This window comes from Pygoscelis adeliae, unplaced genomic scaffold, assembly GCF_000699105.1.
Source record: "Pygoscelis adeliae isolate BGI_AS28 unplaced genomic scaffold, ASM69910v1 Scaffold350, whole genome shotgun sequence".
NCBI lineage: Eukaryota > Metazoa > Chordata > Aves > Sphenisciformes > Spheniscidae > Pygoscelis > Pygoscelis adeliae.
In genome coordinates this window covers 935515-960521 of record NW_008823889.1, presented here as the reverse complement: position 1 = coordinate 960521, position 25007 = coordinate 935515, and the positions used below count along the sequence as shown (strand labels likewise).

The 25007-nt window shown below is 41.0% G+C and overlaps 1 protein-coding gene across 1 annotated transcript in view; it reads left to right on the top strand.

Moving 5' to 3' along the window:
• Window positions 1–23624, top strand: part of EGF (epidermal growth factor) — a 59305-nt gene extending 35681 nt beyond the window's left edge. Inside the window, exons 14-25 of the mRNA XM_009334844.1 lie at window positions 956–1179; window positions 3583–3750; window positions 4501–4650; window positions 5084–5233; window positions 5879–5995; window positions 7041–7166; window positions 9538–9657; window positions 11640–11790; window positions 14462–14626; window positions 18119–18221; window positions 21683–21785; window positions 23311–23624. Of these exons, the coding sequence (XP_009333119.1) occupies window positions 956–1179; window positions 3583–3750; window positions 4501–4650; window positions 5084–5233; window positions 5879–5995; window positions 7041–7166; window positions 9538–9657; window positions 11640–11790; window positions 14462–14626; window positions 18119–18221; window positions 21683–21785; window positions 23311–23534 (1801 nt within the window). The 3' untranslated portion in view covers window positions 23535–23624. The remainder of the gene's footprint in view (window positions 1–955; window positions 1180–3582; window positions 3751–4500; window positions 4651–5083; window positions 5234–5878; window positions 5996–7040; window positions 7167–9537; window positions 9658–11639; window positions 11791–14461; window positions 14627–18118; window positions 18222–21682; window positions 21786–23310) is intronic.
• Window positions 23625–25007: the final 1383 nt, after the last annotated feature.

Here is a 25007-nt window from a genome sequence, read left to right as displayed (position 1 = left end):
AGGTAGGTTCAGGGAGATGTTTATTAGAATTATTGGTAGAGGCAAGGGCTACGAGGGGAAAGGGAGGAGGAAACACCACTAAAACCTTCCTTATTAGAAAGTTAATGGTAAAAGGAGGAACAGACATTATAGCAATGTCCATAATGGTAAAGTCAGTATTAAAGAGAGATCTGAGACACAATTAAGATATTGAGAATACTGATCCCTGCATTGGCTACAGCAAAACTGCTCATCTAAATAAAGATAAGTGAATCTGTGAGTTATCTCAGTAAACCTGGCAAAGGCAGCTGATGCCTGGGAAGACTGGAGTCCAAACTTCAGAATTAATTTGTGGGTTTGGCTGTCTCCAGTTTAAGTGGCCATCTTGCACTGTCTGTTCTTTGAAAAACAGTAAGCACTCAGTGAATAACACTCAGGACTCCAGAGAGAGACCCTGAGAATCATGATTTTATTAAAAGAAGAAAAGAGGCTGGGCCTGATACCGGTTTATTTTTTAAAAACAAAACAACCTGAGGACTCTTGCTTGATTTCCATGGGTGGTGGGTAATTTTGGTTCCATTTGTGCATTGTTACACCGTTGTTTAGACAAGGGGCTGGCTAACGCATCATCTTCTGTTGTCTGGGTTTGCTAAACTGCTATCACCAGTCATGTGGAAAACGCGAAAAGCAGATATGAAAAGTTGGCAGTTAGCATAGGCGGGAGGAGTTGTTTTTCAAAGGTTTTGTGCCAATGAACAGGGTGGGGATTCTGCATAAGTCCCGGTGTAATCATCTGGAGTCTTATGGCAAGTGTGAAAAGATCAGCAGCCAATATATTTGCTTGAAGTGTGCACTCTTTCTCATGTGCCTCAGGCCTGTGTTGCTCTGATCTGGTCTTTCTGCTTTGAAAGAACTCCATGGAGAGGAGGACAAACATTTACTTACTGACTTCCTGTATGCATTTTGTTTTCTAAAGGAGATTATTCTGGACTGACATGGGGGTCAGTCCCCGGATTGACAGCTCTTCATTAGAAGGCATCGATCGCCAGGTTATAGCCAGCACTGGTCTGGTGTGGCCCAGTGGAATAACTCTCGACTACTTAGCCAACAAGATGTACTGGTGTGATGCTAAGCAGTCGGTGATTGAGAGCGCAAACCTGGACGGTTCTGGTCGTCGAATTCTTGCACAGAATGATGTAGGTGAGGCTTTGGGGTTGATAATTACCTACTGCTGCTTGTCAGTGTGCATGTGTATCTGCATATGTGCATGTGAATTACCAGCCAGTGGCTGTGCTGTATATCCCATGCAACTCTGTGTTGAGGTTAATGGCATCACTTAGTTCTTCATTCTGTCACCCAGTTGACTTTTATTTACTCATTTTAGCAAAATAACTCCTTTCTAACACTCTCTGCTTTTACTAATCAGCCACTTTGCATTGTACAGAGAACTTCTCTGCCTTCACTGAAAAATGAAAAGAAGGAAAAAGTTAAAAATGTGATTTGCTTGTTCCATGCATGCCTCCTTAGTGTAATTCAGGTTTTGCTGTGTTTATTACACCGGTGAGTTATATTGACATAAGCTGGAAAAGAATTAATATCTTGGCTGTTAAGGTCCTTAAGCAAAGAACCTGCATCTGCAGTGTTGAACACTGGGACAATTCTAAATGCACAATAGACACTGAATGGAAAAATGATTTATGTAATATGCTGGTAGTTGTTATGGCTGAGATTTCTGTTGTTTGACATGTAACTGTGTTGTTCTGGAGCAAGAGAACAGAAGTATTAGCAGTGAGGAACTGATGTTGTACCATATCTAAAGTAAACCATGTGTTGAAGAATCATGTACATGGCAAATTAGTTTCTGGAGAGGACAGTTCCCTTTGTACATGATATCTCTCTGGGGACCATTTTGTAGGTATGCATACAAAACATGGGCAGAATAAGGACTTTTGGCTCAATACCGCAACTGCCATGGGTAAAGACTTTATGGTTACTCTGTTAAGCAGCTGCTGTTCTAGTCTGTGTTCTGGGAAGGCTTTTGTTCATCTCCTAAGCCAGATGCCCTCCCACTTGTTTGAAGGTGAGCAGAGTGAGGTCTTGGAGGGAGCAGTGTTCTCCAGTTCAATAAGACATCAAGAGCCCTGAGCAGAGTGACTTCCTAGCATTCCTCTCTTTTCCCCTGTTGTGCATATTCTGCTGTATGTTCCACCTTGCAACTGATCTGCAAAGGGGCACCTTGAAGCCTGTTGAAAGTTTCATTTTGTTTCTCCACAAGGAATGAGACAGTGTCTTATAGGGAGAAAACAGAGAAGGAGAGCTAGGACCACTGGAGAAACACAGGGTATGGGAAAGGAGGTAGGCTTGGAGCGGTGATAGGGCTGTTTGGAGATGGGAGAAAAGGACATCAGCACCTGTATGGAAAGAAGTGAAAGAGATGAGGTGCAGACCCGTAGGGGTATGAATTTAGAGAGACAGAGAGACTTGATATCCTGATGTTTTGCTAATGTTGTTAGTGAGACCAGAATTCAGCTTCTGTTCTTGGACAGCTGTACACTGGAGGATGGGAAGGTGGCACCTCTTCATAGGCGTTCTGCTGTAACATGAATTTTTATTACAGCAGCTCCCTCTAGTGCCCCTGTACTAAGAATTCATTCAGTATAGCTGCATGCAAAATAGTTAAAATTATTTCTGCTCTTCTGCTAACACCGTTTTCAGCTGTAAGTAAAACAGCCTGTAGCACCGGCCCAAGGCAGTGAACAACACAACCATTCCTTTTGTTTATGCAATGGGTTGGGTTTGCACTGTTGTGGAAAGAGTTCTAGTGAAAAGAGACAAAGCTACCTGGATGATCTATTGCATCCTGTGGTTTGTGTTAGCTGTTACTGTTAGTTAGCTGGCTCACAGACAGTGACTAACTAATCACAGCCTACTGCTGCTAGTTGGCTGAAGTGAGGAAAATTAATTCCCCTCTTGAATTTTGCACTGTGATGAATTGGCTAGCGAATGTCTGTGCATGTTTATGTGTACGTGTGGACCACGTATTGCACTTGTATGTACTTTTGGCACCTGCAGAGAGCACACACTGGCTACCGTAAGTGAGTGGCTACAGTGTCTGTAGCTCCCAGGCTGCCCCATGCCAGTACACTTATGCAGGACGACACATGCCATGAGCTCCTCTCCTTCCTGTTATGTGAAGACCGCAAAAGGAGCTGTGTACCTCAGCAGCTCTGTGCTGGGCCACTTACTGGCAGAGGAGGGAGGCACTCCACTTCTGAAAGGCTGGTCCCAATGCTGATTCAAGAAATGATGATGTCTGAGGTAGAAGCATCTTGTGAACTTGATCTGGCTGGTCACCGGCAGTATAGAGACTGTACTGAGCCAGGCAAGTGTCATAGCTTCCTCTGCTAAGAGCATAAGTAACATGTGCCCACGGTCCATCATTCATGGACACTTATCCCTCCCCATGAGACATCAAAGTGGAGAAGTGGCTATGGCCATGCCACTGTGTTGGAAGTAGACCTGTATGCAGATACTGCTTTTGTTTACGTGGTTTCTTGTGTATGTTTTACAGATGTGGAAATGAGAAATCTAATTTCTTTGTAGGCCACCCTTTTGATGTAGCGGTGTTTGAGGATCACCTTTGGTTTTCTGACTGGGCTAGGCCATCACTAATGAGGGTGGACAAGAAGACCGGCCAAAACAGGGTACGTCTTCGAGGCAGCATGCTGAGACCCTCATCAATGGTTGTAGTTCATCCTTTGGCGAAACCAGGTATACTGCAAAAATTAAGCAGTCATTCCCTTCCAGCGTCCTCTTGTTCACTAATATCAGTAGAATAGATGTCCTTGGGGAGAGGATTGTCTTCTCAGAAATAGGCTCTTTAAAAGGCCTTGCATAGTCAGACTGGCATTTATTGAAAGCATCATCTGGGCATGTGTCCCAGGAGTGCTAACAGATTTCGTTATATTTATGATCATGCCCAAGAATAGATGCTGATCAATTGCCACAAGGCTACCATAGTCTTCTAATTCCTATATATCCTAGTTTATTAGCACGCCTCACGCAAACAAAAAATAACAAATGACATGGAGAAAGATTTTGTAAGATTTATCAGTTTTGGATAAAATAATTTGATTTTCTGTTGGGAACAATCTCCGTGTAAGCAGAAAAAAGTAATTCAATAGACCAGGACTGAAGGAAAGTAATCATAGGTTCCCTATGCCCTTGCAATATTCTTTCAGGGACTGTTAGGACTCTAAATATTAAAGGAGAAATAACAAAGGAAATTAAAAAAAGCCTGATACATTTATTAGATAGAGAGTATGCAAATATGCTTTCCTGCCAGAGGCTAGGTGATAATATCTATGCTTTGCTGTATGCATCTGTCTTTAATTAAAAAGAAAAGGATGTTCTAGTTTTTGTCAGTCCTTATTCTTTTTCCAACTGCTTCAACTTTGCACAGCTAAAAGGAGATGTTGACTGAAGAAGCAGCTTGTTAAGTTGCCTGTTTTTCTGCATTAGGGGCAAATCCTTGCCTTTATGAGAATGGAGGCTGTGATCAGATCTGTGAAAACAATTTTGGAGTTGCCCATTGCATGTGCCATCCAGGATTTGGAAAAACTCAAGATGGAAAAACCTGTCGTGCTCTGGATGCTTCCAACACAACAGCAGGTACAATTCTCCAGTTCCAAAAACCTTGAGGATCCTGACAGATAGCACTGGAAATTATTCACCTTGCTCTACATAATGAATGATGGTTTCTCTGAGGAATGAAAACACTGGGGTGTTGTCCTGGGGCAATAACATGTTGTCTGACCATTGCAATTTTTCGCTTGGCGTATTAGCAGTAAGAGAGAGGTGTGCAGTGCTGACAAGTATTGTGAGCAATGAGTTGCATTCCTTGTCTTTCGTATTTGAGAAAACCCACCAGTGAGCGGTTTTAGGAATAATTTGAGGCCAGAAACAGGCTAGTCTGGGAGGATACTGATGTTTACTTCAAAAGGAAACCACCATGATTATTGGAAAGTAGACAAGTGATAGAAAATCAGAAAGTTAGTCCAGTAGATTTAAATAGTCTGTGTTGCTTTTTTCTTGTCTTTTTCAGGAAGTGTCTTTGTGCACAAGGAGGTAGTGCTGATGCCAACACCAGAGACCTTGCTCCGGAGCACACAAAGCAGTGGGATATTCAAGAATATGGACAGTGGGGAAAAGCAGAAAATCAGCATTTTGTTGATGGCTGAAATCATGGTATCAGGTAGAGTCTGATGATTGTCTTCCTTCTATTTACTGTGAGGCTCTGAACAGGTTTATAGAACAGAAAGAAATCATAGGCCTTAAAGGAATAAAGGCTCAATGTCAAGACTGGTGACATTCATGCTCTTACTCTCTTACAAGAAGTTGAGTCTATGCAATTATGCCAGGTAGGACTGCTTTTTTGTTTGTTTGTCTCCATGTTCCTTCACTATGTCAACAAATCGTGATAATATTATCCAGGTCTAGAGAACAAATATTTCTAGTTTGGAACACTTGTGAAAGTCTCTCCCTTAGATTTTATAAGTATATTAAGTTCCTCTGAACAAAATTGCAGTAAAACCATTAAATTCTACATACGTTCAATGACACTAGATCATTAAATTTTGCAATAAGTTTTGCATACAATATTCAGAAATCCTGATACTAAATGGCACTTCAACTCCATCTAGACAAAGACAACAGCCCTAATGATTGTATTGGCTTGTCATCATTAACCCTGGAGAGCTATGTTTCAAACTTTGACTGTATGTTCAGGTTTTCTTGGCAATTTTTTGATTGGTTGGTTGGTGTTTTTTTTTATATACAGTACCTCCTTTGATCTGTCCAAATGCATCTAGTGGTTTTTTTGGTTTTGTTTATGCTATAGATCAAGATGACTGCACTGCACTAGAATGTGATGTCAACGCACAGTGTGTTTTGCTGGAAGATGGTGCTATGTGCCAGTGTTTGAAAGGATTTACCAGGACGGGGAAATCATGCTATGGTAATAAAAGACATTAATACAACCTGCTGGAAAACTGTAGACTGGGGGAGAGTAAGAAAATCTGTCTTTTCTCACATTGGCAGCTCTGCTGCGTGAGCCATCAGAGAAAGGTCAATGGTATTGCATGTTTTGAAAGGGATGATGAGCAGAGAGTGTGAGAGATGAACTGGCTAATTATCACATGCCTTATTTTCCCCTGAGTCATGAGTGTTAATCCTATTAATATTAACAAGCAATAACGGGGATAATAGCAATAAAAGCATAATATATTTATTTGTAAAAATTGCATAATTATAAAAGCTCAGTCCATAGACATGATAGTTTATGTATAATTTAGATCTATGTATTAAGGAATCTTTTAAAAATCAGTATTCCTGGTGTAATGTTTATATGAAAGTGCTGCTCTTGTTTGTTTCTAGCACTAGAAAGAGACTCTAACAATCAGACAACACATTGCTCAGAGTGATCTTTAAGTTTTTGGACTTGCATACAACATAAATGGAAGCACTTTTTTCTCTCATAAAGGCCAAGACAGGAAGGCATTAGAAACAGAATAATTTAACATTTGGTGGCTAAGCATGAAGACTCACAGGAGTCTATGTTGATATGGAAAGGAAAAAAAAATTGGAAGGTGAAATGGGTGTAAATTTTTTTTTTCATTGTGGTATCTTTTTTTTTTTTAAGCTTATGTGTTCTTTCTCAAAACAAAGTTTCTCTTTGAGTAGGGTTTAAGAATATAAGGCTAGTTTTGAATAGGATCATTCCCTCCAAACAGGATGTTTTTTTGAAGTAAGTGGTATTCGTGGAACCTCTAAGTCTCCAGCTGAAAGTAGCTGGTTGACTGTCTTAGGCTCTTTAGAACATCCCCATCAAATTTCATGCCAAGAAAAGACCACAAAGCCCTTCCTTTCCCATTTGCTTCAGATGCACAAATGGCAAGTGACAGCATAGTCTGGGGGAGATTCATGATGTAGACATTTCTTTTTATCGATTTACCTGATGGTTTCATGACTCATGTGTCCCGTCTCCTTGTTTTGTCTCACAGATGTTGATGAGTGCGCTGTAAATATGGACCGTTGTAATCGAAACGTGTCGGGCTGTATCAATACGGAAGGGGGCTATGTCTGTAAATGCCTGGAGGGCTACACTGGAGATGGAGTCCATTGCTACGGTACGGGCATGTGCGAGGGCTGTGCTGTGTTTGGAAGGCTGGGGCAGGATGAATGAGTAAGAGACATGTCTTAGGATTTGGGCTAGCCTTGCATCAAGCTGTAATGCTGTCAAATAAGCTGTGTGGTTCTTTTTTAAAAATCTGGTAGGGGCATGGGTCCTGACAGTGGCTCCCCCAGACAGTTGACATTTATCATTTCTTCCTTTTTGATTCTTTCCTTCCTGTTTGAAGTACCTCAGCAACTGATCAATATGCAAAGCCTGTAGTTGTCAGTGGATACCTCCTCTCAGTGTTTGCACTCTTTTTAGTAGCTACAGCAGGAGAGAGAGGAAGAGTGAAGGGGAGGAGGGGAGTGGAGGTGAAGCAGTAGAGCTTTATTGGAAATCGTTTCCATGAATATAAACGAAAGCATGTATTGAGTGTGTCATAATACTCATCAAATAATTCCAGGTCTGTTTAATAGGCATGAGGTTCAAGGTGTTGACACTGACAACTTGAGTACATTTAGAGTCTTGTTAATAATCAGACCCACTGATTTTCCCATCCAGCTCTAATGCCAGGTCTTTAGTTCATTCCCTACGTTTCTAAATTTTTTAATCCATTTTAGCAGTAAATATGAAGGAACGGGAAGCTTTTTCCCCCCAGTATTTGACTAGCACACAGTTTGTTCAGAGCTTTATGAGAGTCTTGGCTTCTCTTTTGTCCTTTTCTTTTTCCTTTCTCCTTTACAGCCTAATTCAAAGCCCATTAAATTTGACCCAATTCTTAGATAGTCTTTACTGGACTTGGTTCTTCGATACAGATAAGGATGACTGAAAAATTAAGAACAATATCATTATTATGGTCAAGGTGTGGAAAGTATCAGAGGCGGGAGGTTCGAGAAGGCATTCTGCCTACAGTGGTCAGACATCCAGAGCTCATGTCTTTGAGGATGTTTGAAAGTGCAGACAGAAGTGACAAGCTCCTCTTGCTGTCCCAGCACCGCCTACAAGGCATGGGGTCTCACTGTCTGTGGTATAGCTGCTCAGCTAGAATGATTGTGGTACCTACCACCATTATTGAAAAACAGTCCATTATCTTCCTGAAGTCTTAAGTCCAGAAGATGGTGAGACATGTTGTCACAGCATTTTATAAATGATGCAATGTTGTTATGATGTAAACAGAATTGAAACTAATTTTGTGTTTGATGATTTGAAATGTACTACAAAACCCAGAAACTGGTAAGTAAGTGACTTTGTACTTCAGTTTTAGACGCCTGCATGCATGCACTGTATCCAGAAATGTGTAAGCACGTCCAGAGATGGTACAAGATGAGTTCATGTTGTGTTGTTGAAATCACATTTTTTGGAATATGCTGCAACAGTTTTGTTCCTGTATTTTTGCTTCTAAAAATGCTCTGAATTTTCTACAGTGTTTTGGGCGAGATCCTGTTAATTTTACTGTAGAAAAAGTCCCAGTGGTTTAAGAAATAATTTCCCACAAATTGGGACGGTAGATTTGTGATTTTGTTTCCCCAGAGTAGATCTGGCACGTGTATTCCGCGGACAGTTCATAAAATGAATCAGAGGCTCCCAGACTCTGGTATGTGAACCCTTCCAAAGTTCCCGCCTTTGAGGGGGTGCTTAGGCACTTAGCACCAGGCAGGTGCCAGCCCAGGGGGTGAGTGCCAGACTGGCAGGAGCTGCCGCTATGGGCTGTGCTAGAGAAGGTGTGGAGGCAGGGTGAGGGTGTGCAGCAGGGTGTGGGTGAGAGGCATGGATGAGCCTAGCACAGCTCTGAGCCTGGATACTCTTGTTGTAATCAGGGAGCCTCTTCACAGTAATTCAGAAACTCACTTCATTTAAGTGTTTACACAAACTGGATAAACCTGCAGGTTTCTAGACCCTTTCCTTCTGTCTAAACTTTTTGTCTAGGCTGGACCAGGCGGGTGGTACAGGGGCAGGCAACTCCCCACTCCCAAACCCTTCTGATGTCTTAATGCAAGAATGCCAGCTGACAGTACTTCAGTACTCATCCCAGGGTGCAAGCTATGACTAGCAATGCCAGGAGAATATAGCCAGTACAAATAAGTCTTCTCTTCAACTCTACTGTACTCGTTAGGTTTCATGGGGAAGCCTTTCCTTCCTTCTCCCTGTGGAGAGCTTCTGCAGCAGCATCGCATGCTCTGAGAGGCTGGGGAGGCTGTGATTACTTGGCATAGAAAGTATGCTGGTTGCTTTTCCGTTACGTTTTCCATGAAGGCATATTTGCAGAGGGAAGGTCTTTGATGTTTTTCCCCACTGCCAGGAGACTGCAATGCTGCAACTGCTGCCCTTTTAACCGATGCTCTGAGGCATTTCGTTCTTCTAACTGCAGACTGTTTGGGTGACAGATATTGATGAGTGCAAGACGGGGTCCCACAGCTGTGGAGAGAACATAACCTGCACAAATACAGAAGGAAACTTCACTTGCTCGTGTGCTGATGGTGCTTCTGGAACTGGCATAGGTTGCAGTGAGTAAATGGAGTGAGCAATTAAAATGAAGTGGCCCTTAACTAAGAACTGTGCTCTTGGATAAATTGTTATACTTGGAAATTAAGGAAACCCTGTACAGTGACATACTGGGCAGCTTGTGGATCCATTTAGCATACTTTAGGAAGCTGTTCTGAGGTGGGCTAAGGAAACCAGATCCAAGTTTAGTTTGGAAATATCTACATTAAGGTTCAATGCTAATTTTTACTGTCTAAATGTAATGACACATCTATCTATTGGCCTTTAGAATCAACAACAGAAGTAAATGGTCCTTGGAGGTAACATTTTTGGAGGTGATTTCAGTCTGTGTCATTTTTCAAACTCTCTGTGCCTTCTTTCCCTCTGCAGAAGGCTAGCACAAGAACTGCACATAATTTAAGTCCCATTTAATTCTTCAGAATAAGCTAGCCTTTCAGATCCAGTGGCTAATTTTTCAAAAGGGCTCTGAAACTCTTTAGAAAATCTGGTTACCTATTTAATGAAGGGAGCTGCTGAAGGTTCAGCAGTAGTGACTATCCGATCCTCATTTCAGTGCCTCAGTGTGACAGCAGCATTCTCTGAAAATGTGGAGCTAAGTGACTTACTGTCTTACTTGGTGTCAGCCCTCTTCATTGGGGTGAATTTTACTCCAGATCAAGTGACTGTCTGATGATGGAGGAACACTGCGTGATTGTCACAGATCTGTTTCTGCAGAAAACCAGAAGGAAACTAGGGTCTCTTTAAGTACAACACCTATCAGTATCCCCACTCCCTTTTCAGTTACTCAAGCTTTCAGTAGTTTCAGGTGTCACTCAGGAAATGATGATTTTAAATGATGCATGACTTGGAAGTAATGCCTTCTAGGTCCCTCAGCTGTAAATCTGATCCCACGTCTTCATGTGTGTTAACATGCTGTTTTAGTTCTTTGCCTAATAAGCTCTTTCAGCAAGCTGAAATTTTCTTTGCAGAATGCAGTCACACCTGGGGTTCACTAAAATCACCCATCCCTTTCCATTCAGGCTCTTTGCCATTCCAGTTCTCCTGCAAATGAAATTTTAAAAAACAAATGTCATTGAAGGTCATGTTGCAATAAAACTGGTGTGAGTCATAAAACTGATCCCATAAATGTACGAGAGTGATTAGGTGCATTTGTGCTAAGCCATACTGCTAGAAATTCTTTGCCATGTAGATGTTTGGTTCTGACCTATAGATTTGCTGTAGCATCAAAGTAGGCAAGAAAGCACTCCTTTTCTGGAAGGGCATGTCTGCGCTGTAGGTCATGCTGTGCAGAGATATTAGAGCTACCTTTAAAACCAGCTAGTTTGGATATCTATGTGGGTGACAGTGTGTGCGATTCAGAGCAGGCTAGAGAACCCTTTGAAGAATTGGGTCAATAAGGTTCCCCACTTCCCCAGTGATGCTGTTATCTGTACCTGAGCCAGCTTGAAACAATAAAAATGTGATCTGCAGTCACACACAGATGCAATCAACTGGATGGTGGCAGAGTAGAAATAATCTGCATGAGAATGACAAGTTGCATGTGAAAACTCAGTCTGAGATCCAAGTGCATGAAATACAGTCACCCTTCACCTGTACATCTGACTCTGGTACTTTATGCATGGTAGAGATTTAGCATACCCTAAAGCTGCATAAGTTGCAAAAATCATTTAAGCGTAAGTAACTAGACAGCCAGTGCAGTTTTTCTTCAGAGCTGTACCCACACATCTAAATAGACAGAACACAGCCAACCTCTGTGGGTCTTTCATTACAAATCTAGAATCAATCACATTTAGTATTTTGATCTAAACTTTTGTGTGCCTAAATTTGACAAGCAACATAAGCAAATATGTAAAACACAAGTAATTGGTCAAAATTAGAGATTTTTACCTACTTTCCTATCTTGAAGTTCTGGAACCCTTTCGTAAGATCACATTGCCAATGCGGCCAAAAGTTTGAGATGTCCTTGTGAAATCCTGTGTTTCAGAATCTACTGTGTCCCCCACCGTTGTCAGCAATGAGTACTCTACAGGCCCTGTGCAAGGTGATTCTGTAGGATGCCCTCCTTCGTACGAGTCATACTGCCTCCATGGTGGAGTGTGCAATTACGTTTCTGATCTACAAGACTATGCCTGCAAGTAAGTATGGAAATTTGTACCGTCTATGCTGAGGAATGGTATCCTTAGGGCTCAGTTGAGTGCAGACAATGAAGTGTTTGTCCATAAATTATCTGTTCATCACTCATGCTAACAATTATCATTAGACTCTACTCCTTTCTGTAAGTGATCACTGTAAGTTTCTGTAAGTGGTCACTCCATTCACACCCATTGCAATTAATAGTAGGATTGGATTTGTTCCCTAAGCACTCAATTCTTTGCTTTGGAAATGTGAGATAAGTTGTTAAATGACTTAATGCTCATGGCTTTATGAAAGAGGTGCTTGCTGTCTCTCCTGTACGTATCATGCTGACTTGTATATCCCTGTTGGTCTTGCTGTTCATGTGTATGGGATGGAAGAGGACACCTCTGTCTTGTCTTTTCTGATTGGGACCAGGGAGGAGAAGTCTGGTGTCAGCATCTTCCCTTACAGTTTGAAGAGTCTTGGTCCCTGGCAGAAAGGGTACAACATGATGGTCCTCTTAAAAACAGGGAGAGTAGCAATGAGACCTCAAAAACGAGACCTCCTTCTTCCTGTCGATATTTTTGTGAGCCTAATTCCCAGTTCCCCAAATGCAGTTACTGATAAAAGCAAAAACAACCTCATATTTCCAGAAGTCAGCCTTGGCCTGGTCAATGTGACAGCCTAGTCCCATGGGGTAATCATTTCTTCAAAACTGTTAGTGCTGGAGTTTAATTGTGTAACTTGATTATATTTGAATCTGTGTTGTATCTTTCTTCAAAATCAAGCATAAAAGTGTTTACAGTAGGACAAATCCAATGCCTGCCTCCTCCCCTGGGGTCTCACCTGGTAAGTGAGGACCTGTGCAGGGGATGGATGCAAATCTCCCTCTGTGTCTCAGTAACTTGGGTGGCCCTGGTATAACCTTGGAGTGAGAGCAAGCTTTGTGCTGATGGGTTTCTTTGACCCACCATTCCCCAGATATTCCCTGTACTGCACTGCAGGAACCTCTGTACCAGGCCATTCCTGCAAGCACTGTCAAATCCTAGGCTTTCTTATTTTTAAATATGAGTGGCCTCCCCTGCCTACAGACCTCTGTACCTGCAGGAATATGAAAAGAATGTATCATCTCATGTACATACCTAGGAATGAAGTGGATGCTTTGTGCAGTGGGTTTCCTAAGCTCAGCAAAGCCCTTGGGCGAAGCCATTACTGGAGATGGACTCATGGTCATCTCTGGTATTTGTTATGAATTTTTAGTGTAAATTTTAGAGGCATTGAAAGCTATCTTTTTTCACCTCATTGAGTTTCTCCTATTGCAACTGAAGTCTACAACTGCAGAACTTTCAAATTGGATCACATCTTTTTTTCTTTTATTTGTTAGGTGTTAGTGCATAATAAGAAACCAAATGTATGTATTCTTCAGTGCTGGAAGTGGAAGCCATTAAAAAAATTAAGGAGCAACCGTGCTCAGCTGTGTTCTTGGGGGCCAGGGTTTGTGTGTGGACTTTACTGAATTCTCACATTGCTGAATTCTCACTAGATGGCAGCATTCATTCATGTAGACTGTAATACATGAAATGCCAAAACGAAGTCATGGAAAAATGTTATCTAGCAAAAATCACATACCAAATGTGATTTGTATTTTAATTAATAAAAGCTCTTACACTAGAAAGTAGATCTTCTAGCTTGTTTGGAATTTATTGTGATCTTACATTAAAAAATTAGCATTTTTCTGCCTTCCAACATATATGCATTCTAATTTGTGACAGAATGAGAGTGCTTGTGCCTGATTTAATAATGAATACTGACATAACGTTTTCAGGACATTAGGTAAAACCTGCTGCAGGTCAAATCCTGCTTCTTTTGTTCATTTGACTAGCTCTTTTGACTTGTGTAAAATTAGACCAATAAGAATTATGAAAATTATTTGAGCCTACATTGCTGAGAGATTATTAAGAATTGAGTAGACTTTTCATTTTTTTGTGTTTATTATTTCCTTTTTTATGTCTCTCACCTTGGACAGTAAAACTAGGCTGAGATTCTTTTTGAATTATTTCTCGCTTTATAGCAATTTTGATTTGAGGGTTTCATGCACTGATAAGATATTTCTATGTTGGGTTTTACAGTGGTAAAACCAAACAAATAAACAAAAACTGCCTACAGAAGAACCTTGTATTAAAACTAAATTATAAAGACATTTCTAACCCAGACAAGATTTTTTTTAAACACTTTCATTCGTCTTTTATTTTAAAGTAAGGATTCAGATTAAAATTTGATTCCCTTAGCCACATCACTCTGAAAATATGAGTAAGTCCTATATTGCCTAATTCAAAGAAAGGGAAGCTTGCTGCTGGAAATAGTTAAATGGAAAACCTTAGGGAAACACTAATCACACAGCAGTATTTAAGAGAAAATTATTTTTTCTATTCTTTACCCATTAGAATTGGGAAATTATAATTTTCTTGTATAATTCTACAGCTTTACAGTAAAAAAGTTCTTTTACTATTAAATTCTACAGGTTTAGACAGCCATTCCTTTAAAGTAATTTTGTCTTCACCACCACTAAATTCAACCAGATATTTCTGTAGCAGTTGCCAATGGTAAATCAATACACAAGGCAACTGAAGTGATGATCTGGGTTTTTTTCTCCACTACCAGCTACAAAGTGTGCTCATTTCCTTTTGGCAGCTGTGTGATGGGCTACGTTGGGGAGCGGTGCCAGTTCAGTGATCTGGAGTGGTGGGAGCAGCAGCACGCCAAGCGGGTGAAGATGCGGAACATCACCATTGCAGTGTGCGTAGCAGTGCTGGTCCTCCTGCTCCTGCTGGGCTCCCTGGCCGCCTACTGCCACAGGTAGTGCTTCCAAACATGTGCTGTGAAAGTGTGGCACAGGGACCGAGGTGCTGCTGACTTTCACGGAGGGCACATGGTGAAGAACGTGAGCTGTTCCTCAGCTGGTGGAAATCACCATATCATCCTTGCTACCCTTTTGCTTTTCAGTAATTGGATCTATGAATAATTCAGAAAGTTCTGGCATGTCCCTTGCCTGCAGTACTTGCATTGGTGTTAGCAAGTGACATGTGTCCAGGGGGGAATAAGAACAGACCTTATTAGGTTTGAAGAGGAGCCATAACTTCTATTGATGAGAGAATTCAGGAGCACGCTATTTACTTCTTCCTTGGTTTCCCTTAAGAGCCCTAGATGTCTGAAACTCATGGTAGGGTTTGGGTCTTTTCTGCCAGCTATCCCATTAGTTTGATTTTGCTTCCCTTTCAGTGTAAAGTGGCACCTGAAAGTTTCCTTGCCATTGAGAAAAGCAGCCTACTAACCTTCTAATAGCAAACTTCCACAGTGATGCCTCCAGCAATGAACGCGAAAGCAGTTTTCCTGGCAGTAAAATCAGGGATGTGAGCCTAAGGCACATCTGTTGTAAAAGCACTGCCTGGCATTTTCCATGGCTGTAATGAATTGTGCAGGTTTGGGATTCTTCTCGTGGCAAAAAGAATCCCTACAGTCACTATTTAAGAACACAGCCTGACGTGAAATTAAATGTCATCAATGTCCCTTGGACTGGAAAGTATTCAGCATTTAATAAGTTAGAGTCCTTTGGCCATGACCTTGACAGATAACTGTTCTCAGAGGCTCTTGTTTAAATGCATATTTATATTTAAAAGTAAACAAACAAAAAGCCAGAGAGCAGCCAAATCAAGAGTCTCCTGCTGCATGCTCACCTGCCCTCCCTGTGCAGGGGTTTTGTTTGTGGTTTAGGTTAATTTTCAAATTAGACTCTCCTAGGCATAAAAACTTAAGCTACAAAAGAAGTTAACAATGGAAGCTAATGTTTTTCATTCTTATTTAATGGTTCCTAGCATATTTAGTCCATAAAAATAGAGAGGCTGCCACTTTTCTTATTTTCTATTAAGTAATGGTAGAGGTCCAGAATTAAAGCTAAGTGCAGCCTGGTTTGTCCTCATGACCTGGGATTCAGAAGCTAACTGGTGGAATGATACATACAGAATAGACAAATTGTGAGATTCTTCTATTTCCCATATACGTCATATAAACTGTCATGAAAAATAGCCAGAATATGGCTGGGTTTAAGGTGTGAAGGTATTCATTCTCTTCCCTTCCTCTCCCTTTTGTCATTTCTCCTTGATTTACCTTTCTTTCTTGCCAAATGCTTTTGATCAATATAACTATTTACCTCGACAACAAGTTTTCAATTACATACTTGACAGAATTTGTACTGCAGCTATTACTAGCCTAAACAGATCAAAAAGAAACCACTGACCTAAAATCCCTATTTAACTGGAGTCTGGAAGCTAGTATTTGGGTTGAAATTGCTATACTGCTTTTTCACATAATCTACTGTACTTTGAAACGTACCGATTAAGTCTCTAATAGTCCTGTTCCTTCCCCTGTAAAATAGAGACGCCTATCTCCTTTTAATTGGAGGAAATGAAGCTGGAGATCTACACGTGACAATCTGAAAAATGTGTGAACTGGAGGCCAAGAATACCAAAGTATTGTGTGGATTTGTTCACTGACTGTAGTCTGCTGAAGAGCATTGTGTTATTCTTAATGTTAGGTTTATGTAGTCTGACTGTATAGTATGCCAAGTTTCCCATCTTTCTTGGGAAGCAAGGAAACAGCTCTTTTCCAACAACAAAAAAATCTGAGTCACAGATTTAACACCCACAATACCTCCACCTCAATTGGCCAAGGCCATGCAAAAATCGACAGTAGGACTGGGATTAGGATTGAGAAATTCTTGGCCTCTTGCCCATGCTTGGTCAACTAGATTTCACTGCCTCGCCTGCTTGTGCTCAGTCGCACACGAAGACTCCCGTGCCTGCCAAGTCCATCTGGCATCTGTTACTCTGCATGCTGTAAAGTAAAATGTAGAATTAGTGATCCTCTTGAGAAGGGCATCCCACTGAGGACCGCGCCTGTGTGTGAGCTCTGTGCAATGGATTTTATAACTCTTGAGTAATGGGCTCGAGTTTTGTCAGCACTATGAGCTGCAATGCAGAATGGGCACATCCAGGTGACAAGCAGCCTTGCCACAGTGTCAGGGAAAGTCAAAATGGACTAATTTACCTTATTTCTCAGCATTCTCCTCTGTGGATATACCCTCAGATCTGACACCTATTTGATTTTGTATTAGCAGTCCCAGTCTTATCCTCTCCTGGAGATAATTATTTTTTTTTTAAGGTTTGAATATGCAAAGACATGTTATAGAGAATCTGGGGAGAAAATCCATGGTGGAGACAGGTCTTTCTCATTTCTAGCAAAAAGCAAATTTTATTTACATTGTATTTTCATGAAGGGAGCAACATATGATAATTATGGCAGATGCACTTTCCTAGTTAGTATATGAATATTATGTAGAAATAAAAGGAAAATTCCTATTTTCTTTGGTACATGTGTATTAAATTTCATTTAAAATAGATCAAGTAAAAGGAAGTTATAACTTGGGAGTTCTGGAATTTGAAGAGTGTAACATTAATTTTGTTAGCTGATGTCTAGGAGGAGAAAAAACACGTGTGTAAAGTCAGTAAAGATGTACTGATTTGGATCTCAAGCAGTGTAAATGAGCTCCTTTTCTTATGACCGTGTCTTCTATGTTGGGGCCTATATGAGCTTTTAATACTGCCTTATAAGTGATTGCTGTGTAACTGCAAAAATAATAGTTTTTGAATTTATGGAACTAGCCACTTAGAGCTAATTATTTGTATCCTTTTCCAACTCCAGGTTGTATTCTTGGCTTTTTTTCCCCTTGAGTTAATTCTGCTGGTCATGTTTTTTCCTGGAAATCTCTTCGTTCCAAGTTCTTTGAGGCTTTCAGTTTCTTTATTTCATAGTAATTTCTGAAATTGTTGTTTTTCATAAATGATGCAGATGAATGCAGAAATGACTTTCATAATTGTAACTATCAATAGTGTACAAAAATACAGTCAGATTTTTATTTCTGAGCTTCACCCACAAATGCTGTTCATTGTATTGGCTGAAACCTAAATCTTTGTAAGAGGAATGTATTATAAATAGAATAATATAAGAAAATGGAAGGGGGTAGTTAAAATTATGAGGCCTATTGTTTTTTCTAATGAATGACCCTTTACAGATGGCACATTAGAACAAACATTTGTTAACTTCTTACTGACTTCTGTTTCTGACACTTTTAACCACTGTGCAGTAATTGACAGTAATACACCCTTTCAAACCAATGAAAGAAAACAAAATATATGTCCCTTCTGTAAATGCCTATAGAATAATGTGTGAAAGGAAGCAGCATCTGTTCCTCCCAAAGCAAAATAATTTGTTTCAGCTTTTGTTCTGTTGCAGAAGTCAAAACTTGTATAAGAAGAATCTCTATGCAGAAGCGATAAGAGATGCCAGCAGCCGCGCTGACAATGAGAACGTGACACCTACTAGCAACAAGTCTCGGGTAACCTTATTAATGGGGAGTGGAAAGGGAAGCAGGAAGGATCAAAGTGTGTTAGGGATCCACTTGAGATTATCCATCAAATAATTCACATCTTAAATATATTAAATAAGTGCTAGAGTCATCAAGTGCTTTGCTGTGAACCCTAGTTCATCTTACCTCATTGTTATCCCTCAAAGTTCACAGCTGCCTGGATGTATTGCAACCATTAGCCAGTGTTATTGTTAGCTTTGAACACAACAGTTGGGGAACTGTGTTCTAAATTAAGGAAATGGCAATATGATGACATGGCATATCACAGAGTTATTTTCACAGGAAAGTATGCCCTCCGTAAAAAAGGCTTCTTGGAAGCCAAGTATTCTATGTGCTACATGAGAATTTGAACTTTATTTTGGGGGTTGATGAAATTAAATGTCTTTGTACTAGAGGCTGCTGCCTTGTAAAGAAAAAAACCCAGGATGTTATTGGGCTGTTTGGGAGGGAATATAAAATACAAAATTTGCACTGGTGTAGGTAGAAATGACACCATGATCTGGTTGTATTGGCCTGTTTCTGTTGTCATTTTTGAAGTTGCATCAGAGAATTTGGACCCATAAGATCTGATCTAAGGACCTGATTCTCACTGGCATTAAAATGACACTACACCACTGGATGATAGCAATTGCAACTTGAAGTTGGCAAAAGTGACATAATTGGCATCTGTGGCTACTTCTGTGCCCAGTCTGAGACTCCTTGCTCAGAATGGCATGACTTATCCTGAGAGCTTGTCTGCACACGCATAAAATTCAGCTCTGAATAAGCTGCTGTAATGCAGGTATCACCATACTTGTCCAGGCAGCATCACATTAGCTAAACAGCATACACTCTTCAAAACAAGCACAGTTATGCCGGTGGAAAAGACTAATGGAAGAGTTTATACTTGGACGGGATTGGCGATAAACTCCAGTGAAGCACGTACCTTTTTACTGGGGTAACTGCAGACGTGTTTTTCTAGTATAGGTATTACTGCAAGGTTTTAAAGCCTTCCACACCAGCTATAGCTGGAAAGGTACAAGAACCGTGTGCGTAGTAGTCATGGTCACAGAAGAATTTTACTTTAAATGGCCTGAAGTTTGACTCTGCTCCAAATCTTTGAGTACAGAAAGAGATGAGTTTGTTCTACTTGGGAGTCTGTTTGAGTGGTTGAATATCATGGAATATTTATAGTGCAAATCCAAGGATTTTTAATCAACCCGAAGAAGGCCTTGCAAATAGTTTAGATTGAGTCTCTGGCAGGAATTGTGAGTGAGTAGCCACTGAAACACACTATCAAACATATGCTGGGAGTACTGAATTGACGACCCTCGTTACGACATATTGTTCCTTAGCTGGTCAGCTGCATACTCTTGTGGACCTTTTATCACCAGCACTTTGCTCCTCCAGGTACTGGACAGCAGATGTGCTGAATCGTGGCGATGTCATCATTTGTTCACAGCAGAGACAAAAACCACAGCTTGCAAAATATCTGAGGCTGGGAAAATCAGAAACATTTGTTGGGACTGAGGATAGCTCATTGCCTGGGAGCAGTGCTCTAGGAGGCCTGCAGCTCATCAGCTCTGTCCCCACCTGCTGTTGTCCCCACAGTTAATGCTAGTGGTCAATGACATTTTTGCTGAATATAGGAGTAATTGGACAGCTAAGCGATGGACTGAATCAACAAAACCAAATCCAACCTACTCATCTATTAAGACACTCATGTTAAATTTCACCATGCATTCTTGCACTGGGAGACATCAAATACATTAGTAAAGTAATTTATTGAAAATGGCTTGTTGCAGGCTGGAAGAGGAAATCACTGACCCTTTGCTAATTATTGCTGCTTACACAGTAATGGATTCCTGTGGTTTCATGCATGTGATTTTCTCTGTGCTGATGTAGCCATTGAGTGTTAAGTTCACTGGGGCTTCATGCATGCATGAACGCATGCACTCAGGTTAAAAACTGTAGAGTTGCGAAAAAGCAGCAGGAAATTGCCCATTTCTACTGTTCACTTAAAGTGGATTATTGGGGAGCTTTATGTAAAAAAAGAGATTATACTACATAGGGGACAGAAAACTCTATAGCTTCTCAACTCTTAAGGTACTGGAATAGGTTTTTGGGTGCTACTGATTTACACAGCGTTAATAATCCTAATGAAGGACTTTGTATGGGGACTGGATGATGTGTATGCAGTAAATGTAAAGAGCTCATAAAATTCACTCCTTTTGTAGCCCACAGTGCTACCGCTCATTTGTGAGGCTGGGGAGGGGGAGTGCAAAGACTTTCTTATTCTTGCCCATCTAGGTTAATGTAGAGGATAATGAGCTTTTATGCTATCACACATATCAAATGCTAGGTAAATACTGAAACTATACCTATAAATTGTCCAAGTGTCATTCACTTTTCCCTTTACTTCTATTCTGCCAGGTGAGGCTACATTTAGCTGAGGGTATGCCTGGGTATTTTTTCATGTTCGCATTAGAGTTCCGTAAGCCAGGCTAGGTTTGTCCTAAGGATATGTAAACCTTGGTTGGATTTTGATGCTATTCTGAGATTTTTCATCCAGCAAGTGTTCTGCTTTGCACAAAGGTATTTTGCAGAACTGCGTGTAGCTGAATCTCCTCCAGGGGTCTGCCACACGGGTTAGCAGCTGTAAGCCTACAGATTTTATGTAAATGAACTGATGCCTAAATAGTCACACCTGCTGCATCTGTGATCTATCCACATAAATCCACCAATTATCCACGTGGACCACTGAATCTGTCAGCCCTTCTGTTGGAACATCTTATTTAGAGACATTTTCTCTTCTTCCTTGTCTCTGCTCTTTAAACATCCCCCTTTTACTGGGTTTCCCTCTTTCCCTCTATACTATTTCAGCACAGTGCTTCACATTGCTTTCCTCTACCTCTGTGTTTTCTGTTTTCCCCCTGGTCTTTTCAGCATGTTCCCCCAGAGGGTCCCACCTTCTGCTTCCAACGTGTCACTTCCACTGTCACCATGGGATGGTGGACTCGCACACCCCAGGTGGTGCCGAAAGCCAGAAAGGGAGGCTCGCTTCTTTCCCTGTGTCTGACAGGGTTTCCTGCTGTCTGGTTGCAGGTCTCTCTCTAATACTTTAAAAGTGGCCCTCAGTACTATAGAGAGGGTTAATTTTCATGTACTATTGTTCTTGCATCTGGAAAGGTTGATTTGCAAGGCAAGAGAATGGGTAGTTCTTTACTAGACTGGGACTGCACAGTTTCCAAAGAAAGACCGGGGCTGTCATCAACTCAAATGTTTAATTATCTGCAGGGGAAGGGTCATCCCAGAAGCCAGGATGACCTTTTTCCCCCTGCTGTGGTTGGAGTGTGTGGCCCTTCTAGTTTGCCTCTTGGGTTTCAGAAAACCAGTTCATTTTATATTAATTTGGGCTCTGTATATTTTGTGCATATTGTATGTATTCGCAGTTTGTGGTTGTTAAGGAGTGTAACAGTTCTCTGGAGACTAAAGCGGTTGATCTAATTGAGTGTGAGACAACAGATCCTCATCCTGCCTGTCCTTCAGAATATGGTGAGTAGGATTTCTTTCCTTATTGGATCTCTCCTCACCTTTGTACCAGCAGGACCAGCAGCTGATAGAGGAGACAGAGAAACCAAAATTATATTTCTGGCCTGTTTATAGCTGCTGTGCACAGCAGAAGCCGTGTTTGTATTGCTGTGAAGAGACCATTCAGTCCTTTGCTTTGCAGATTATTCATGAGAAATTACACTACAACAGTGCTTTCACACTCACAAGAAGCCAGTGCTTCTCGTGATAGTAATAATATCATATTTTCGCATTTATATAGAACTTCACAGGTTTGCTTCATAGCAAGTGAGTTATGCACATCGTACTGATGGGGAATGTATATCCATGGACAGATATACTTTGACAGTCCTTACTCATTCAGGCAGGATAACTGACATGGTGTGAGGAGTCCAGGTCTCCCCAGAAATCTTTTGCCCTGCGGCAGCAACTGCAGTTCTGCTTTTTGTGTTAAACAAGGTTTTTGACTGCTTGGGGAGTGTTTGGTGCTTAAACAAAGATGAGATGAACGAAGATGTGCCTCCCATCCCTGGTGCAAAGGCAGCAGGCAGCACAGGAGCACACAATGGGCTTCCATGGCCCACATGTTACCAGATGGACCACTCTGAGTTTTAGGAAATGCTGTCTCATAGATGGCAACTGAATCTCCTAATTGCTCAGATGTTGAGAAATGATGGAAAAAACCTGATATCCTTAATCATTTGTCTTATTTACCATATATACCTCCTAACTACAGAAGTTACTATAGAACCCAGTTTGCATCACTTATTTAGAAATATGCAAAGACAAATGTCTGAGGATACACGAATGGGCAGGCATCTTACAAGATTTTCAGAATTGCCCATCCTGTCCTTAGACATACGTTGGGAGGTCACTTTATTAATCAGAAGAAAATATGCCTCACATTTACTTTGTTGAACTAATATTGTGAACATGTGTAGAACTGTATTGTCCAGTGAAGGAAGCCTGATGTTTCCCATTAGGAGGCTCTGTTTTCATTTATAGTTTTATCAGATGCAGCTATTGGAACAGAAATTTCTCATGACAGGTGTCTGATTTTTTCCTAGTTGAAAATTTTAGCAAAAGTGATTCAAGCATTTTAGACAGCAAGACTGGTAATTAATCTGATGTCTTTTCTAACATGTTAAAGAAAGTTCTTATACTATGTCAGTGAATAATTCTAAGATCTTTTGACTTTGAAGCAGGGGCTTTACTTTTGCCAGGCAGGTGGTCTTCCTGTCACGGGCATGCATTTTCCTGTTCTTGTATATTAAAACAGAGAACCATGAAATTTGCCTAGGACAAGTCATCTCTTAAAATCTGAAGCAAGTTCTTGACTTTGCCTCTTTTTTTGTTCTTTTGACATGAATTGGTTTTGTAATTTTCTGAACTCAATTCTGTGCTGCCTTTCATAGCTTTCCTCTCTCAAAGCTAGCATTAGCTTTCTTTTAGCTTAGTTATTGTGAAGCTTCTCAAATGGCTTTCAGTAATACATATCCGTTTTCTCCAGTGGAAGAACAGCCTATAACATACATCAAAGCAGCAGAGACCTTGGCAGAAGAGGAGAAAGAACAAGGCTGTCGACAAGAGGTTCCTGTTGGTGAGAAATCGCATCAGCCCATGGGAGCGGCGAAAGGCCCTTCCCAGGCTCCCTGGAGCATCCACCCCAAGCCCCCGCTGGAAAGGGAGCCCTGCGAGCTTGACCCAGCCAGCCTGCTGATGCAGCCAGACTAGAAGCAGCCTGGGTTTGAGTGGGAAAAGGAGGAAGGATGAAGTCAGTAGAGAACAGGAACTCATGAAACACGGAAGCAACCCTCATTTTTTCATTAAAATCTGCTTTAGAAAAAGAACACAAATGAAAACAGAGCAGAGAAGTCCTTGCCACTCCTTCCCTGTCATCTCTGCTTGGAAGAATTACTGTGAGCAATGTATTAGCAATGAGTACTTGATAAGTATCACTTCAAGGGTCACCGCTGCTAACTTCATTAACTGCATGCTAAAAGGACACTGAAGGGAAAACAAACTAGTGGGTCATTTGTCAGAGATAAGTATTTTCTAATGGAGTTTATTGCAAGTAGTTTTCTTTACACATATACACACAGAGTCCAGAAAACTGCCTCGAAAATGGGCCACAAGCACAACTGCAGAGAAACTGGAATGAGAGATGATGCAGGAAAATGAGTTAAAGATGAATCTTTTTATTAAAATATTGTTCATGGACAATTTAAGCCTCTCCCCAGCACTGCTGTCAGGCCAGCGTAGCTTCTTGGACTTCACCAGAGGTATTCTTGTATCTGCTTCTGTAAGCGAGCACCAAATGGCGTCTTGCATTTCTCAGCTTTGGTGGGCTGGAGGACTGTTTGTGAACATATGGTATTAATGATGGTCACATCTATTAAGTGAGAGGTAACATTTGAGGGGAAAGGTGATTCTTCCATTAAGTTTTCCAGTCTACAGTGGTCCTTCAGAGTACAGGATTGTTTCTGGACTGAGGCAATGGCCCTGAGTCTACTTTCAGCCCTGCGAGGAAGTATGTGCTGGAGCTGTCCTTGCCTCACAGAAGCGTGGCTGGCAGCAAAACCTGGTCCATTATATAGGACTTAGTGTGGGGAAAGAAGTCCAACCAGTTGCTACTCCAAAAGAACAGGAGGAGTGGGACAAACAAAAAACCGCCTTAGTTTGGACTAACTTCCACGTAACTGATTTGTGCTGCCTGATAAAAACCATGGGATCAATTGGAAAACAACACTATTTTTTCTTGTAACTGGCTTTCTAATAGCTACAGTTCCCTTCCAGTTATTTACTAAGAACTAACTCACTTATAAAGCTCTGTTGTATGCAGAGTTGTAGCTTAGTTGTTTATCATCTCAAGTGATCTTCATCACGGGTCTTGACTCCCTAAGGTTGTTTTCAGAAGATTTTGGAAGATATCTGGAAATCAGCTATATTACTAATAAAATTTTAATTGTAGGGGATCTCTCAGTCCTCTGCCTTTGAAGCCTACTACTATAACTATCGGACACCTTCTTTAAACTCCGCTACAGTGCCCACCACTAGTGTTCCTTGTAATTCATTAGCTGGATAATAGTGGCAAATGTTATTAATTTGTGTGCTTACCATCCTGCTTTTTGGTTTTTTAGAATTCTGCCAGGAAAGTATGGGATGTTGTCATTTGGTTTCGAGGTCTGTAGGCCAATGATGGGAAAG